The sequence below is a fragment of the Pleurodeles waltl genome, chromosome 3_1, assembly GCF_031143425.1.
Source record: "Pleurodeles waltl isolate 20211129_DDA chromosome 3_1, aPleWal1.hap1.20221129, whole genome shotgun sequence".
Lineage (NCBI taxonomy): Eukaryota > Metazoa > Chordata > Amphibia > Caudata > Salamandridae > Pleurodeles > Pleurodeles waltl.
In genome coordinates, this window is record NC_090440.1 from 1655108649 (window position 1) to 1655126697 (window position 18049).

The 18049-nt window shown below is 42.9% G+C and overlaps 1 protein-coding gene across 4 annotated transcripts in view; it reads right to left on the reverse strand.

The window, feature by feature from the left end:
• The window catches only part of GPR155 (G protein-coupled receptor 155), a 363043-nt gene that overhangs the window by 268248 nt on the left and 76746 nt on the right, over positions 1 to 18049 (reverse strand). For all 4 annotated transcript variants that reach the window (XM_069225375.1, XM_069225377.1, XM_069225374.1 and 1 more), the window contains exon 2: positions 9160 to 9667. In XM_069225375.1, the coding sequence (XP_069081476.1) occupies positions 9160 to 9622 (463 nt within the window). In that variant the 5' untranslated portion in view covers positions 9623 to 9667. The remainder of the gene's footprint in view (positions 1 to 9159; positions 9668 to 18049) is intronic.

Sequence of the window (18049 nt, forward strand, 5' to 3'; positions counted from 1 at the left end):
AGCCCCAGGTGGAGCTATCAACTTCAAGGAACTGTATTTTAAGTTAATTCTTGCAAAATTCATAACTTTATTATTGTAATTTGGATTTTCCTCGTTTTGGTCTTGTTTTACACAAATTAATTTTGGCTATTTTTCTAAAACTGTTGTGGTGTCCCTTTGTAGTGTTTTCACTGTATTACTGTGTGTTATGTGCAAATGCTTTACACATTGCTTCTGACATAGGCCTGACTGCTCATGCCAAGCTACCAAGGGGGTGAGCAAGGGTTATCTGTGCTGGTTAGCTCCCTTATCCTGACTAGAGTGAGGGTCCCTACTTGGATAGGGTGCAACTGACTGCCAACTAGAGACCCCATTTCTAACATTTTCTTGTTTTTAGACTTGAACTTAACAGATGCCTTTGACCACAAAGTTGATTACTTGTAGGAGCGGGACCACACCCTGCACTTGGAATGAGATCAATACTCATGAAAAGACCGTGATTTTCTGTAAGGGGGCAACGTACAGCTTCGCTTAGCAGTCCCAGTTTGCCCTTGGGTGCATAGACGCAGTCACTGTATGACTTCAAGACTTTCCTAAAAACAAACACCAAAGGCATACCTCACGTGGAACCATGACTGACAAATACATACTGCAGTTGCAGCATAGTTTGAAAACTGTAGTTTTAAGATATCGTCCATTGCACACTGGATTCTTATTTTTAGAAGTCGTCAGAAGGCAGACAGAAGTGGGAGTAGAGCTCTGAATCTGCGTTCAAAGGCACTGGAAAACAAAACCAATGCTGGTACTGTAGGCTGGCACTTACATGCTGTTCCACACCATCACTTCTTGTGCCGAGCCGCAAAGCCCCACCTACCAGTGCTCTGAAGTATTAATGTGAAAAATGTCTGGATCTAGACTGACACCTGGAGAATATTATGAAGGTGATGGATCTGGAGCTAGAAGTATCCATTAGAATGCCATCGCCTCTCACAAAATGCATATCACTTGAGCCCTGGACTGGCCTTTGAAATGTGTAAATGATGTCTACTGTCACCTGAAGTACTACAACAGTTCAGTCTGAGGAAAATGTTACCCCAAAAAGTCAGAACAGCATATTGGATAACATTTTTCAGTGACTGGCTACACTTTCAGGTATTAAGGTGAACAGCGCCTAAAGATGGTTCCCATGAGTATACTAAATTTGTGTATATTTTCATTACATACCTCTACATCAATACTATACACATATACATACTTGATGTTTACTCATTCATTATGCAACCAACATTTTTCCCATTGACTATGTATTCTTTATCAGCAACTCCCTTTGCTTATACAGTATGCATATGACTTCCTATTCCAAGGCCTTGTGTTATAGCATTCATCAAGTTCTTGACAGACTTCTGTGTATCCACTCCTCTTAGCCACATGGATTACTTATTGTAAACCTGTACAACCTTTTAGTCACATTTACACTCTGAGAATTGTGGCAAGGTAGCAGGCATTGTTCTTACAATCTCTTTATCCAATTATGGAGCATAATTTTACGTAATTGCCAGTATCCTGCAAACTGTGATTTAATTGTGCACATTACACTAAAGTACTGGTTTACCATGACTACGTTCATCTTGGGATTAAAATGCAAGTCTAATTTTGTAACATAGACATTTTTATCATTCCTCTCTAAGTCACTGCCAGTTTCTAAATGTGGCAGTGCTTAAAAAATTAAGCCTAAGAACAGCTAACAAATCATTAAACTATTGTTCATTTTCTCCACTAAAAGGGAAGCTCGTCTGAAGCAAATAAGAAAGGTGGAATGGTACAAACAGGAAGAGAATATATTCATAAGCACTGTTTAAAACAAAATCATGCTGCACAGTCACCTAAACACTTCAACAGAGTGGAACACAGGAAAAAGCTATAACACTGGAGATCTCTGGTGTGTGGCCTATGCAGCGCCTAGTCTGTATCAATGTTTTCGATAACTTGTATTGACCTAGAACGGAGACGCTGTTAGGATGCAATTCCGTAGCTTTATGTTATAAGAACATAGAAGAGAGACTGAAGATGCAGCTGCAGAACAAAGGACAAATCAATCCCGGGCAGCAGATTTGCGCCATAGAAATTGGTGAGCAATTGTAGGGTTTTGGAGATCTGAATACTTCCTTTCATGTAATATATACTTTAACATCGACTTGGAAGTCATTATCAGTGCAAGAATCCTGAATATCAGACATGTGAGGCATGATGCCAGAGTCAAAAACAGCATACACACCTTGCAGGACTTTTACATATTAAAAATTAAGAGGCAAGTCCCCATTTGCTCTACTTACATTTGTGCTAAACAGGAGACTCTTGTTTTAGAAAGTTATCATAGAAATTAAAAGTAGCAGTCTTCCTAGAGCAAACGATAGTCAGATCGTTTTGGATGACTTGGAGATCTCTGGAAGAAATCTTTATCCTAACCAAATTAACATCATAACCCAAAATAGGTCCAGTGGTTCTGCTGTAAAGGCAAACAGCTGAACCTAGACGTTGCCATGAGGTAAAATAAAACCTATCCATCCAAATATATCAGACAAAACAAACACATCTGTATTAGAGTGATTAAAGTGACAAAACTGCGAACATTTGCGGGGTCCATAACATTAGAGCATAGAAAACTGTAGAATACACATGCACTGAAAGGATATTAACACAGTACCAACACTACACCAATAAACAGCACCAGAACAAAAGCTCACTAATTTGTTGAAGGGTTCATATACTTTTCCTAACCGGAAATAGTGCATCTTGAGCTTTCGTATAGCCATTTAAATATCTTATTAAGCATGCAGAACATAAAGAAGCAGGAGGAAGAGACTAAGATGACCTGAGTCATCATGGTTAGCTTGCTGTCCAGAATGATGCCTAGGCTCCTAGAGTGATCAGTAGGAGTAGGTCTAGGTTCTGAGGGGCCACCCGGACGTGTCACATGGGGAGCGTCTGTTTCCAAAGATCAGTCTTGTCCGTGTTGAGCTGCAGGCAGTTGTCCTTCATCCAGTTGGTGATGTCTGTCATACAGTTGTGGAAGTTGGTCTTGGTTGTGTCTTCGGAGAGGGAGAGGATGAATTGTGTGTGGGAGGCGTAGGATATGATGTTTAATCTGTGGAGTTTGACTATGCTGACCAGAGGTGTCATATAAGTGTTGAAGAGGGTGGGCTGAGGGAGGATCCTCAGGGTACTCCACAGATTATTTCCCTGGGTCCGGAGGTGAAGAGGGGAAAGGGGAAGGAGGACGTTTTGTGCTCTTCCGGTGAGGAAAGAGGCAATCCATCTGAGAGTGGCTCCTTGAATGCCCATGCTGTGTAACCTTGTTATGAGTGTGTGGTGGGACACAGTATCGAAGGCTATTGAAAGGTCTAGAGGGATCAGAGCCGCAGTCTCTTCTTGGTCAAGTAGGGCTCAGATGTCATAGGCAGGTTCAATCAGGGCTGTCTCAGTGCTATGGTTGCTGCAGAATCTAGATTGGCAGGAGTTGAGTAGGAGGTTCCGTTAAAAATGTGAGGCAAGTTGTTGGTTGATGGCTTTTTCTAATACTTTGGTCGGGAGTGAGAGCAGATAGATCGGTCAGCAGTTGTTGAGTTTGCTGGGGTCTGCAGATGGTTTCTTTAGTATGGCATTGACGTCTGCATGTTTCCTGTCCTCTGGAAGATGGCCATGGCAATTGATGTTTTGAGCGAGGTGGTGAGTATGTGGCTGATTCTGGCTTCGCCAAGGATGAAGATGTGGTGAGGGCATGGGTTGGATGGGCGCCCAGAGTGGACCAAGTTCATGATGTAGGTGGTGTCCTTTGGGACGAGCTAGCTCCATTCTGTTAGTAGAATGTTTTTGGGTGCAGTGGGGTTGTTGTGTTGCTTGAAGAAGTTGGTAGTCTTGGGCTGGGGGTTGAAGTTTCTGTAGATGGTGGCAATCTTGTTGTGGAAGAAGTTTGCAAGGTTGTCGCAGAGCTCCTGCGAGGGGGTAATGTTGTTTGTTGCATCTCATGGTTTAGAGTATTCAATGATGATATTGAAGAGATCTTTGTTGTTACTGGAGTTTGATTCGATGCGTCAGGCTAATGCCATTTTCTTTGATTCTCTTTCTTCGAGGTTGAGGTCTGTCTTGAAGGCAGTCTTGTCAGTCACATCCTTGCTCGTGGCACATCTCCTTACCAGTTGTTTCGAGTGTCATTTAGCAGTTTTGAGGTCTCCAATGTACCTGCAAGCCTCCTTTGTGGACCTTCTGTGGGTGTTGTTGTCGATGGAAGCAATGCTGTTGACGCAGTTGGTGACACAGTTATTGACGTTTCTGATGTTCTGGTCTATATTGTTGGAGGAGATGGGGTGGGTGGTGGTGATACATGTGTTGAGACTTTGTCCAGCTGCAGTGGGGGACATTAGGCAGATTGGGGGCAGAGGTCCGTGAGCTGGTGATGTTGAAGTGAACAATGGAGTGGCCAGTCCAGGTGACTTCCATGGTGTGGCTGTACCAGATGCGGTCAGTTGAGATGAAGATGGGGTTTAGCATGTAGCCTGCAGTGTGCGTGGGTTCGTGGACGAGTTGGGTGAGACCAATGTTGTTCATGCTGTTGAGGAGGTTGATAGTGTTGATGTCACTGTGGTAGTCGAGATGGAAGTTGTGGTCACAGAGGAAAAGGCAGTTGTTGAAGTCTATGGTGATGGGTGCTATGAAGCCGGCGATAAAATTAAGAAGTGCCTCTGATGAAGGTTTTGCTGTCTGTTTAGAGTAGTAAGTTGAGGTGTTCTATGCCTGGGTGCACTGGATATGGTGGTGCACTGGATGGATTCCTTGTGTATGATGGTGATCCACCTGCCAGGCTTGCTGGCGCGGTTGAGGTGGGTGATCTTGTATCCTTCGGGTGTTGCTATGGTAAAATCAATCCCGGAAGTGGGGTTAAGCCAGTTTTCAGTGAGGGTGGAGATGATGCCTCAAATCTCTGTGGTGTCTTTGCATAGTGAGCGTGTGTTGAGAAGGGCGAAAGCGAGTTGTTGTTTTTGTTCAGTTGGTGTCTGTGGTGGTATGGGTGGGGCTGGTTGGTGGTCGATGTGTGTGCTTCTGGTGAAGTTTTGGTGGATGCAGGTGAAAGGTCCTACCATGGATTGTGGGTCGGCACAGTTGAAGTCTTTATTGCAGCATCAGGTGTTGAGGGTGTAGAGCTTGGCGATGGTATACCTGCGGGGGTGGGGGTTAGGGATCATGGAGCTAGATGCGAGCCAGGCAGACAGGCACAGACAGGCTTGTCCTTGGCACACCTTTGGCACGGTCCTGCTGCAGCCCGCATAAAGTAGGTCCTAAGGTGGGCAGGGCTTCTGTTGGCAGGTTCTTTGTGCCTGGGCAGCTGTCCAGTCAGATAAAATGCGCTCTTATTATAATGTTAATAGATGCATTAAGCATCGTTTTGGCAAACTGCACAGAACCTTGGCCACTCGTATCTAGGTGTGCAGACTGTCGCCCTTTAGTTATGGATTACTCAAAGATGGGGCTTGGTAAAAGGGGTTGGGAGGGAATCTAGTGACCTTCCACAAGCGTCAGCTTCTCCCTGCCCAAATGTTGTGCCTGTGTCTCTTTTTACAAATTGTAGGCGACACATGCCTCATGCAGAAAACTACTATCACAAAACATCTGCATTGCAGCATGAAAGGTTTTCCCTGCCTTCCTTCCCCCAGACTCTCACTCATTTCGTGTCAAGATAAAAACTCACTGGCAGACTGTCTACTGTGTTGGATGTGGGTGGATATGTGATATTCAGTAAAGCATCTAGACTGAATGAAGACAACCCATTCACTCGTTCACTGGGAGAGAGAGAGGCAGGGTCATGGAGAGTGGAAAACGTAGAGGGGGCAGAGAGCAATCTGTAGAGAGAGATGACCACTTTGAATATTAGTTAATACAGAACCACGATGGGAGTGGAGAAACTGCAGAGATGGAAAAATGGGAGAAAATGTAAAAAACAGGTTTGGAGGTGGCCGATAAGGGAATCGGAGCTGGGGATGGTGGAGAACCTAGCCCATATGTGAGGTCCATCTGCATGTGATGGTGACGAACCAATATGGGTAAGCCAAATGTGTGAGAGAGGAAGAATTAATCTATTTTAGTCTGTGTGGGTATTATCTGAGGCAATAAGGTGCTGTTGGTGTCAGTTATACGTTGTTTTCATACCCTATATGCTACTTCTGTCACTGAGGGTAAAGATACAATTGAAAAAAAGAAAAGAAAGATAAGAGCAGAAAAAAGTGATGGAATGTGGTATTTATAAGAAGGAAGGAGGGAACATATTATTATGTCAGGTTTTTAATAATACTTATCAACCTTAGGTCATCTCAATGTGCTGAGACAGAAAAGAATAGCAAAGGGAACGAGAGAAGTAGAATTAAAAAATGCAGTATAGATGGAAGAATGGCATTAGGTCAGCCTGGTTGTTTATTAAAGTGCCTAATCCATTTAAAGGTTCTTTCAAAGTACAGGAAGAGTACAGAAGTTGAATAACGAAACATGAATGGAAAGGAATGGGCCCTGGGAGCAGGAGTAGAGGATGCACAGGGAACTGGGTAACAGAGAAATATAGCACGAGGCATGTGTCATTAATAATGTTAAAAATAATCATGTTTTATATTTTAGGTCAAGGTGAAGGAAGAATTTTAATATTTAGAGTTGGCCAGTATGCCCAGGGACAAAGTAACAATGTACCCCATGCACTCTGTCTTTCCCTACCTATCCCCCAAAGCACCCGGCCAATGCTTCTACAACAATAATACACCGTGGAGGTTAGTGAACTTGCCCGCACTCTGCTCATTTCCCCAAGTACTAAGGTTTCATAAAGTAGTTATCTTGGGTGGGCTCAGGAAATATCCTCTCAATGGTACTGAAGCCAGAGAATAGCACCCTCTTTGGCCCAGACAGCTGGGGGTAGGCTATGAGAAGTCTACTGCCACACCCTGCCTTGCTCAAGTGCGTTGTCCTTTAAGTCACAGCCTGCCAGAGATGGGAGTTTGTATTGTGTTTGGAAGCTGACCGGCCTACAGTGAGTTTCCCAGGTATATGCAATATGATCGAGATACTTGCAAGATCCCAGAATGACCTTAGACAGTCTTAATATCTTGCCTAAGCACCTTAAAATGGAGAAAGGTTTATATTGTTGAAGAAAGCATGACGTTTGACTTGTATGATGAAGTATAGTGTGCTTTCTATTGAAACAAATGATGGAAATGTAATCCAACTGATTCCAATGTATATGGTATCTTGCCTTACGAATGATTAGATATATTTTAACTGCATGTTACTTCTCACTCATGAAGACGATCAGGAAGAGGCACCCTGGCTGCTACCTAGCTCTCCATGTTTGTTACAGCTCACTGAAACCAACACAGCTACCTAGTCAGTGGCAGCAGGCCTTGGGTTTATGTGCACAGGCCGGAATGGTAAATTTCAGTTTAAGTTTCAGAGTTAGGGCCTAGACTGGAAGTACAGGAGTAACAGTGTTCTGGTGTTGAACGTTAGCATGGTCTTTTGCCTATTTTGGTCTTTTCGTAGGCACTGTAGTTTACTGGTTGTAGGTTCCCTCCAGAGGGCAAGTTAAAGATTTTTCCCCTTAAAGAATTGTGTCAGGAAGCCTCAGGAGGAGCAGGCAGTGCTCCAGAAGATCACTACCTGCTCCCCCTATATCTTCCCATACTTTGTTTTAGAGTAGGATTATTTGTTCATATAATAAATACTTTTTTTAAAGATAAAGGTGTCCTGTTTGGGAATGTGAACAAAGGGATGGAGGTCTGCAATATCTTACAGGTCACCATCCCTGCATTAGTACCCTGCAAATAGCAACCTACCTAGTTAGTATTCATTATGAAGATCATTCTACAACTGTCCCACGTGGATGGGCATTTTGAGATGCAACCTATATCTATAGAGATCACAATACAAAAAGAAAAGCAAATCGCAAAAAAGTCTGTGCACAATTTGCACCCAATCTTTGTACCTGCTTGTTCATAAATGTGGCCCTTTATTCCTAATAAAGCTGGCTTTCTCTGAGTTGAACAGTTTTGGTCAGCTATCCTCGAATCATTTTATTAAACACCTTGAATTCTTGGTTTGGTGATGCTATCAATCTACCTTAAGGTGGTATGAATGAACAACAGTAGTGGATATTTAGCCTATTTAACCCGCAATGACACTTGCGTCCATCATCCAATATCTTCCTCTATTATAAGAGGTGACAATTTGTAGTCAATGGACCGCTAGTTCTTTTTATTATTGCTATTGTTTACAGAATCCACCACTGACTAACGTTTCACTGATTTCACCTCTGTAAGGATTACTTAAATACAAAAGCATATTTGTATCATCGCCTTTTCTTTGGAGTATACTTTAGCACAGTAATTGTGAATATGTGATTTTCTCATTCTACAAAAATATGCCTGAACCGTCAATCCATTTATATATCGTTGCGTTGGGACTTATTTGGGAAATAAAATACTGCACTTTGTCCTTTGTTGCAGTCAGTTACAGTAGTGCCTCATACATGAGGTAACTTGTACCATAACAAATAAAACAAAATGAGTAGACAAGTTTGCAACAACCTGGGTCCTCTTATGGACATCACATGTCCATCATTTCTTTGCGACACTGCTTCAACCATACAGATATCTGTAACGTGTTCCAGTTTTCATTCAAACTGCTTCACTGCAGCTTTGCAAGTGAGCCTGACCTTTGGAATCTCAAAATGATGTCAAATGTTGTTTAATTAAGTTCCAGTCACATGCAGCTACGAATAAAGTTCACTACAGCTTTCACTCCACACTTCAATGTGGATGTGGGGTAGCTAAAGGACAGATACATTTTTCTATGGCGATAATGATCAAATATGGAGGAGAGCTACATCTTTACAACTTCTAAACGAGGAGTATTTGGAATTGGTCAGGATATTAATCGAACAAGAGTTCACGTGGTTGTCACAAATTCCAATTTACTTTGTAACGGTAAAAAATAAAGAGCACACATAACTTGGCTGCAGCCTTTATAACAGTACTGTTATATGTGTGTTTCTTCTTTTAAAATATCAAAAACATATACACAACTACATAGCATTAAAGGCAATGTCAGATATAGTTAATATTGGTAAGAAAATAGAGAAGAGGGTCTTACCTATAGGAAATCCCAGTGCAAAATCATTACTTTGTGTGGCAAAAATGGGGAACAGACCGGCTTTACTGAACCGGCTGTCAGGACTGGCAACTAACAGTGTCAGACCACATACTATGAAAAACACAGATGCTTTGGCAATTAAAATGCTATAAAGAAATGACCAATTAACATTGGAAAAATCAAGTACCACCATTTTTTGGAATAATAAAGCTGGGAGAGCAAAACGGGAAACATAATTCCCTAGTCCTTTGGACTGTGTGGCAGTGATCACGTTGACTCTTCCGGCTATGTAGCCACAAAGGATGATGCCAAAGCACTCTAGCAGGGCTGGAAAAAGTCTGTTTATGGACATGGATGGATTATTGTCTGTCCCATTGGAATGGTTGCTCATTTCATGAAAGAGAGACTGGGTCATGCCAAGTGATGAGAAGTTCTTCATTCCAAACCCTGAAGACCACAACATGTTCTTTGATTTCCCAGTTTCAAATAAAGTGCATTGTGCTCTAACCTAAAAAACAAAAATAGACATAAAAGGTGTTATCGTAGAGTACATACATTATTAAATGACCTCAGAACCTTGCAGATTAATCAGGTTTTGATAATTTACATTTTAAGTGCAATTGGTGGTTCAGTTGCAGCCCCCCACTTCACTCTGTGTTGTACCTGGATACTGCTTAAGTTACACAAAATGGCTTTTCACAGCAAAATATTCCAAATATACTATTCTGGCTGTAAGTCATACGGTATTTAGACAGTCATGAAAAGGTGATCAAGAAATAAACAACTACAAGTTGGTCTATTAACACCTGGGAATATCATGTATCCACAAAAGCAATCTATCTAGGTATATATAAGTTGTTTAAAGCTGATCCTTCAAGGGCTGTTTTCTGGGATAAATGGAATGCAGGCCCTGGACACAAGTTTATCAGCGGTTTTCCCTTTCTTCTGTTACGTCTGCAAAGAACTGTCTCCAAAACCCATATTAACTTCTTTATGCATTGAAACAAAAATTAATAACTGTTTCAGTGAAAGTTACTGTATGAAACTTAAAACACTTTATAGGCCAATCAAGTACTTCCTGAACTCAAAGCAGCTTTTGACACTGTGCAGCAAAAAATCTATCACTTCTGGCAGAAATCTCGAACCCCCAGATTCATGCCCTTCCTTTGTGGCCCCTTATTAATTTAAATAGAGTCTCTTCCTAGCTAACTCTCACTGGAGTTCTGCAATACGGTACAATTGCTCTGCTGCAACTATCTGCTTTTCTAACTTAAAACCAACAACTAGTTCCTTTAGCAGTGACGTTACACAACTCAAGATCAACAACAAGCAAAATCAAGTCTAGACCCTAGAAAACTGCCTAGGTCTACTGAAAATTGAATGCATTAGGGTAATGGTTCTTAAACCAATGTACTCAATTTCCAAATGCAACACCAATATGTCTTATCCATCCAAACAATGGCACTCAAAAATAACAATCTCCTCAATTATGGCATATGATGTCCAAAGAATTTGCCAAATTGTAAAAACCCTTTTGTATATAAAGAAAAGTTATGCTGTGGTCAAAAACCTTACAATTTTGTGAACCGCAAGGCTTTTGATCACAAAGCAGCTTTATACATCAGGCTCTTATTTACGGAGCATGCTCCAAAGTCTCCACGGCAGTCTGCAGTGGCCTACTTGAATCTGAGTTGCAGAACTGATTACAAGAAATATCTTGTTCCACATTGTAATGCTTTACTTACAGTTCATTTTATTATTTAGAAAATGTGTAATTCATTACTTACTTTTGTTAAATGTATGTTATGTATCATTTATAATTTAAATCACTGCCCGCATCATTAGCTTTTGCTTTACACAGTCCTTCTTTCAACAATACTGTTTGACTCTTAACAATTTTTCAAGCAATATGAATATGTTTTAAAAAGCCTTCATGCAAAGCTATTTAGTTTGTCCCTTCCTCAGAAGACTGCAGGAATTTTTAAACAATTTTTTGTTCAAAATGTACATAAATCAGCTAACAGAGTGAGCTGAGATTTGAAAGGTCCCTCTCATGGTGACAGACGTGAACCCCTGCCCTGAGTGCCCCAGTGACAGCAAAATCTGGATCCCTGGTGCTAATTTTTGGACATAGATGAACACACATGATGCGTATGTGCCACGACTTAGACCTGTTTCACAGATTGTGGTCTTGTTAGACCAGTAGAAGTACCCAAAGCACTACCCAAAGCACTACCCATGCAGTGATAAAGGGCTACTACTCTTACCAGGAGTTAGGTGGCATGAGTGCAGTGAAGACAGTACACTGAGTTTAAATAATGATTATCAGTAGTACGAACAGGCCTTTTTACCTGTGTCACTGGAGTCGGGCATACCAGCCCACTTGTGTAAAATTCCACTTTACACACCCTTTGCCTACATCATATTAGCATGTAGCACTGTGCAGCATATGTTTGTTTGCTTGTGTGTACTGTGATGTTTGTGTCCCTGTGAGTGGTACAATACATGGAGGCTTGTGTGTCCCATATCTGAAGCCCAAGGTCTTAGGAAAACATGAGAAGAAGCCATACAGACATGTTTTTGGATTACCACATTCCCGAGAGCTGAGTTGGGCACACAATGGAGAGAAAAAAAAAACAGACTCCCCTGTGCACTTCAAAGAGGCTCTTTGATTCTGAAAAGATCACTGGTCAGTAGGGCCTGGGCACACCTCAGGAAGGAGATGGGGCTGATAACTGAATCATAAAGAGTAGCGTTAGGGGACGTTGTAATATTTTGTTAGGCATATATCAGCGAAACTGTCTTTCAGGTGTTATCCACGAGGTACTCCCATGAGCTGTGTTGTGGGGCTTTCCAGGTTAGAGTCGCTTCTGCTGTAACAGACTGCTTCCTGGGCAAAGGACAGGAATTTCAAAGGAGGCATCCCCCACAACATGATCTAAAAGGCATGAGACACTAAATCAAATCAGTGTTTGGAAATTGTTTATAAAAGGAGGAGCTTGAGTCTCTCAAAATGTAAACTGTCAAGCAGTCAACCATGGCGGTCCTTTGACGTGGATAAGCTCAACAAGACGTCTGTCCTGTGTTATTAGGACGAGGCATAAAGGTTTGCCAGTCTCCCAGTTAGGTGAGGGGACATCACCTAGGGAAACCAAGCCCACCTGCTCTAGAACCTGAAGCACCAGCATTTGCCTGTCGAGACCAGAGGACCCTGTAAGGAGGAAGAGAAGAATGCACATTGGGAGCGAGGTCCAGCGGGTGGCCCTGGTGAGTGGATTCCTGAAGCAAAGTGTGGGAGAACTGTAACCGCACCTATTGGCCAGTTCAGTTACCAGTCAGTAATTTCATATGCCAGAAGGGGCAGCAGTGAAGATATAATTACTAAGGCACCAATCAGGAAATCCACCCATGTGCTGATAAAAGTTGCCCATCCAATATGCCACAACGGGCTGACTGGAAGGTATAACTTGCTGCAGCGGTTGACCCATCTGCCCATGTGCGGATCCAAGCCATCGAACCAGTATTCCAGAGAGGGCCGCTGTGAAAAGCTACAGCTGTTGCATTGGTGCACTGTATGCCAAGAGGAAGTGCTGTCACCATATACGGCCTGTGAACATGAAGAGCAGCGGGTGTGATCAGTGCACCTGGAGCCCTAACTGATGAACTTGTTTGGTTCCATGGCGCTATACTGGAACACTGACTTCAAGTAAGGTATAGTGGAACTTCTATGACTAAGCAGTGGCGAGGCTGAACCTGAAAGTTACTTATCAAAAATGGGAAATAACCACTGCCAGTAGGCAGAGAAGTGGGACTCAGGACCCTGCCAGGACAATGCTAGAGTGTCAGCTTTGGGAGGGCTCTGTATATATTTTGTTTGTGTATGTCCGTATTCCACTCTACGTCCAAATATAAATACAATTTTTTTCATAACAGTGAGTATCTGGATGGGTATTCATTTATTAGGGTTTCTGAATGTATTTTGAATTTTGAGTCTGTGTTCGCCAGCTAAGAGTCAAGTGCTGAAGTGGTGGATGGTCCAGTTGCACAAGACTCATAGTAGGTCGGGCCCGAGACAAAAGGAGTAAAAGGGCTCAATTAGGCCCGGGCACAGAAATGGGCTCCAACGGCAGTGTTTGCGAAATTCAGCCACTTCGCAATACGCAGAATAGCACAGTGTTCCCAAATTCCACACTCCGACGCAGAGCAGAGTTCATTCACGAGAGTGGGGTTTGCGACGGTACTCCCCATCCGCTAGCAAGCACGAGACTTCACATTCATGTGTGCTGCTTCGGGCGGGGACGATGAAAACAACAGTGCCGCTTGCGAGAGTTAAATCACTTCTGGAGTAGATTTTCTAGAGCTACTAAATCTAGTCTAAAAGAGATTTCTCCAATTGATCATGCAATTTGTTTTTCTGATTGAGGAGCTTTTTTTTGTCAAACAGGAAGGAAGTGCATCAGAGACTCCAACTTCCTGCTCCTGTCCAACAGGCTCCTCCACAGTCGCGACTCACGGCACGCAAAAGGGAAAGGGCGGTGCGGGGGTTTAAATTCAAAATAATAAAATATATATTTTTTAAAACAACTTACCTCCACCGCCGCTCCATCGGCTCCTCTGCAGGCACAGGCTCCCAGCCTGCCCTACACCAATCCTTTCGCTGCTTAGAGCAGCATTAGGAGGGGCTGGGAGCGCCCAGCCAGGGTGCTCCCAGACAGACTGGGAGCCTCTGCAGGATCTCTCCAGCCCGGCAACTGTGTTGCTGGGCTGGAGAGAGCCCACTGCACATGTGTATTTGGCCCGCCCGAGACAGCCAGACAAACACACATGCGCTTTGAGGGGGAGTGATGTGAACTCCCCCTCACTGCTCGTCACACCCCTTTTTCCTAAAAAACGATTTTGGGAAAAGGTTTGCAGCTGCCGCTGATGCCGGTGGGGGGAGCAATGCTCCTCCAACCTAATGGAGGAGCCGCCCCTGCTCATCCCAGTGCTTTGTCCATCTCCTGGTCACTTTTCATTTGGATTTCAAGGTGGAAGGCTCACTCTCTGTCTCCAGGAGTTAAAGATTATTTTTTTTTGAATCACACAAATTCAATTACTTGTATAAGGGTGTTGTGTGTTTGATTGGGCATGCACCAGTATTTAATTGGATTTTTAAATTTTATAGTGGTGAGTGTCCTGGAGTTTTAGTATAGGCCTAGTTTTTATTTATTTTGCATTTCAATTATTTTTCACCTTTTGTAAAGGAAAATTGTTGCACAGCTCAGTACCTTTTCTACATGTCTGCAACATTTGCAATATAATTTTAGTATATGGCATAGCTCTCCAAGGGGTCACCTAGCCAGTAGGAGCCAGCACTAGCAGTCATCAGTGTGTGAAATAAATGTTTCAGTGGTATATGTTTTTAAAACTTTATTTAGGGCAGGGGTGGCATTGGATTAATAAAAAATGTTGGCTATTGTTTGCATTTCATGTTTTTTTTTTGTTTGCAAAAAGTGTATCGGTTCTGCTGTAATATTTGATGGCACAGGAGGATGTATATTGTAGTGAAATTTTTATAGCTCAGTTACTTTTCATGTTTTACATTGTTAATTTAATGCTGGTCCCTTTTCTTCAGTGTTACCACCACCATGCCTCCTTATGGCCAGTGTGTGTCATTGTCTACCAGTTCTTTTGTTCTCCATGCAGTGTGGCCAGGGGCCATTTTCTGTCCTTAGACTTGTATGTGTTCTTTGTTCTCCATGCTTCCTTGTTCGCAGTTGTGGTTTGACCATGGGGCTGGCGACCACTTTGTCCAGCCAGCCAGTGTCCCTTTGCCAGAGGCTTGCATGTGTTCTTTGCTCCGCATGCCTCCTTGTTCACAGATGTTGTTTGACTGTGAGGCTGGCAGCCATTTTGTCCATCCAGCCAGTGTCCCTTCACCATACACTTGCATGTGTTCTTTGTTTGCCATGCCTCCTTGTTCTTATTGTTTGACCATGTGGCTGGCTGGCAGCCATTTTGTGCATACAGCCAGTGTGTCTTTGCCATAGGCTTGCATGTGTCCTTTGTTTGCCAAGCCTCCTTGTTCCTTGTTGTTGTCTGACCATATGTCTGGCGGCCATTTTGTCATTCCAGCCAGTGTGCCTTTACCACAAGCTTGCATGTGTTCTTTGTTTGCTATGCCTCCTTCCTCGTTGTTGTTTGACCATGTGGCTGGCTCAGAGCCATTTTGTGCATGCAGCCAGTGTGTCTTTGCCATAGGCTTGCATGTGTCCTTTGCTTGCCATGCCTCCTTGCTCCTTGGTGTTCTTGTTTGACCATGTAGCTGGCAGCCATTTTGTCCATCCAACAAGTGTCTTTTTACCAAAGGCGTGAATGTTCTGTTTACCATGCCCCCTTCCTCATTATTGTTGTTGTTTGATCAGGTGGCTGGCTGGCTGCAATTTTGTGCATGCAGCCAGTGCGTCTTTGCCATATGCTTACATACAAACATTGTTAATTACTGATCATTTGTTTTTTTAAGTTTCTATTTTTATACTTACATTTTTTACTTTTATTGTTTATTTTACTTTTTTATTTCAATTCTGTTATTGTTTTTATACATTTTTATTTCATTTTTAGGGTCGAGCCTGCGTCGCATGCGTTTCGCTTGCGAGACTCTTTAGTAGATAGAAAAGGGCTCGGAGCTCCGTCCATGTTACGTCAGTGTCTTTCATTGGTTCGTGGGCTTGTGTTTCAAAATCTGCTTTCTTTCATAAGTGGAAGGCACGCATACGTCAAGCCTTTTCCGGTGGTTAGCCCTCTTCGAGTGCAGCGACCAAGTACTGAATACATGCGAGGCTCGCTGTTTCCCGTCAGGTTTGCGGACTACTTTTAATCTTTTTTTCGCAGTATGATCTCATTGGCAGAAGTCCAGCGCTTTACATGACATCGACCCTGTTACATAGTTAATTGCACTTTTGCCGGTTACATACATAATTGCACTTTTGCCGATAGGTTTCACTACTAGTGAACTGTAGCAGTGCCAGCGCGCTCTTTTTTTGCATTTTTTTTCTACCTGCATGCCGTCTTCAACTGTCTATACGAGTGAACTGTAGCAGCACGATTGAGCTGTTTTTTTCCCATTTAATGTGTCAAGAAAAGTCCAGTTGGGAGTTTACAACTGCTAATAGCTGTAACTCAGAGAAATGCCAGACCCTATTGCATTGCAAATGCTTGTTCAATTTTGTTTTAATTTTTATTTTATTTAATTCTGCATTTTGCCTTTATCCATCCACTCCTCCATCCACCCACCAAAGACGCATAGTTTCACTACAGTATTCGGTTTCTTTAGGTGTAATTCTATTTCCTCCAGGACACCCTGGCTGCGGAGCACTGCAGATAAATCAACAGCATAATTAATCTTGCTAATGATTATTCCAGTTGCCCAGGACTTCCTTACTGCCATAGTTTTTTTAAAGGATTATTTCATTTACACATGCACCTCTCTCAGACTACCCCAGGTGTCTCCTTTAAAACAGATGGAGATAAAGCAAACAGCATGATCTGCATGTTTTCGTGCTGTCTGATTTGAAATGTAATTTTTTTTAAGGTGCGGTTTGACTTTACAATGTTTGATTAAAATGGTATTTTATTTATTAGATAAGTAACCAACCACACTAAGATTGCATTTGTCTGTACTAGTTCAACCTGCAACAATGCCACATTTCACTAACTACACGTTTTTTCTCGCTTGGTTGTTTTTAGGTGCACAAGAAAAGAAATCCCACAACACCGCAGTACTGCCAAAGAGAAGTCCTTACAGTTACTTTGGTCCTCCATACTCTTTTGCTTGTGCATCTTAGTGCCACTGCCAACCTGGAGCTTAAGATGGTCCCAAAGAAAGTTGCTCCTAAGAAAGGGGCTAGTGAGAAAAAGCAGCTTACCTCCATTGGCGTGACAACTGCAACCTTTTTCAGGAGACGTGTGCCTGCTACACCTGTCAACAGAGAGGAACCTGGGAGGAGCACTCCCGCATCAACAGCACCACCCTAACCTAAGTGTAAGACCATGTCTGTCAGTGAGGCAGCCACTGCAATCATGGCGACGCTGATGAGCAGTGATGTAGAATTGGATTTTGTCCCTTTCACAAAGTAGTACCCAATCATTTCAGGAAACAGAGCAAAGTGGACAGTAGCCACAGCCAGCAATAGATCTTCCCGAAGTTGGAGCAGAATACGAGGTCGGGCTTTCTGTTGAGCAAAAATCTCCTCTTTTAGAATCAAGGCTCCCAGATCTACAGCAAGGAAAAGGAAGGGTCCTACTCCGCCATCTTCTCCAAGCACCACTTCTGATGACGATGTTAGGGACATGGAGTGGACCCTGGCAGAGTCGGAAGATGCCAAGAGAGGCAAGGGAAAAGAAAAGTTCCAGAAATCATTAGAATTAAGGAAGGGGATGATGACGATGAGCCAGTCATTGTGGAAGCTGACACAGAGGAGCACCACATTACTATCCAACCTGCTCCGAGGGATGTGGCACAGACAGCACCACCAGCTCCTATATGTGCAAGGCCCCAGCAGAGATCTGCACCAACCCATACCTCAGTAGAAGTATGCACTACAGAGCGGCAATTGACACACCGACCTACCTCCTGTTCTTCATCAGGCATTGGCCCAATAAGAAAGTACTCCTCCCAAGTTTGGGACTTTTTATGATTTGCCAAAAGGAGGAGAACATTGTGATATGCTCCATTTGCCATTTGATGGTTTGTCGAGGTAAGCCTAGTTCACATTATGGTACTGGAGGCCAGCCGACACATACGAAAAAACATCATGCAATCCAGTGGGAGGAGCACCTTAAAAAATGGCTGACCGTGGTTGCAGTGGTGAAGGTGAGGAGAGCCTGGAAACATCAGCTACAACTGGTCAAA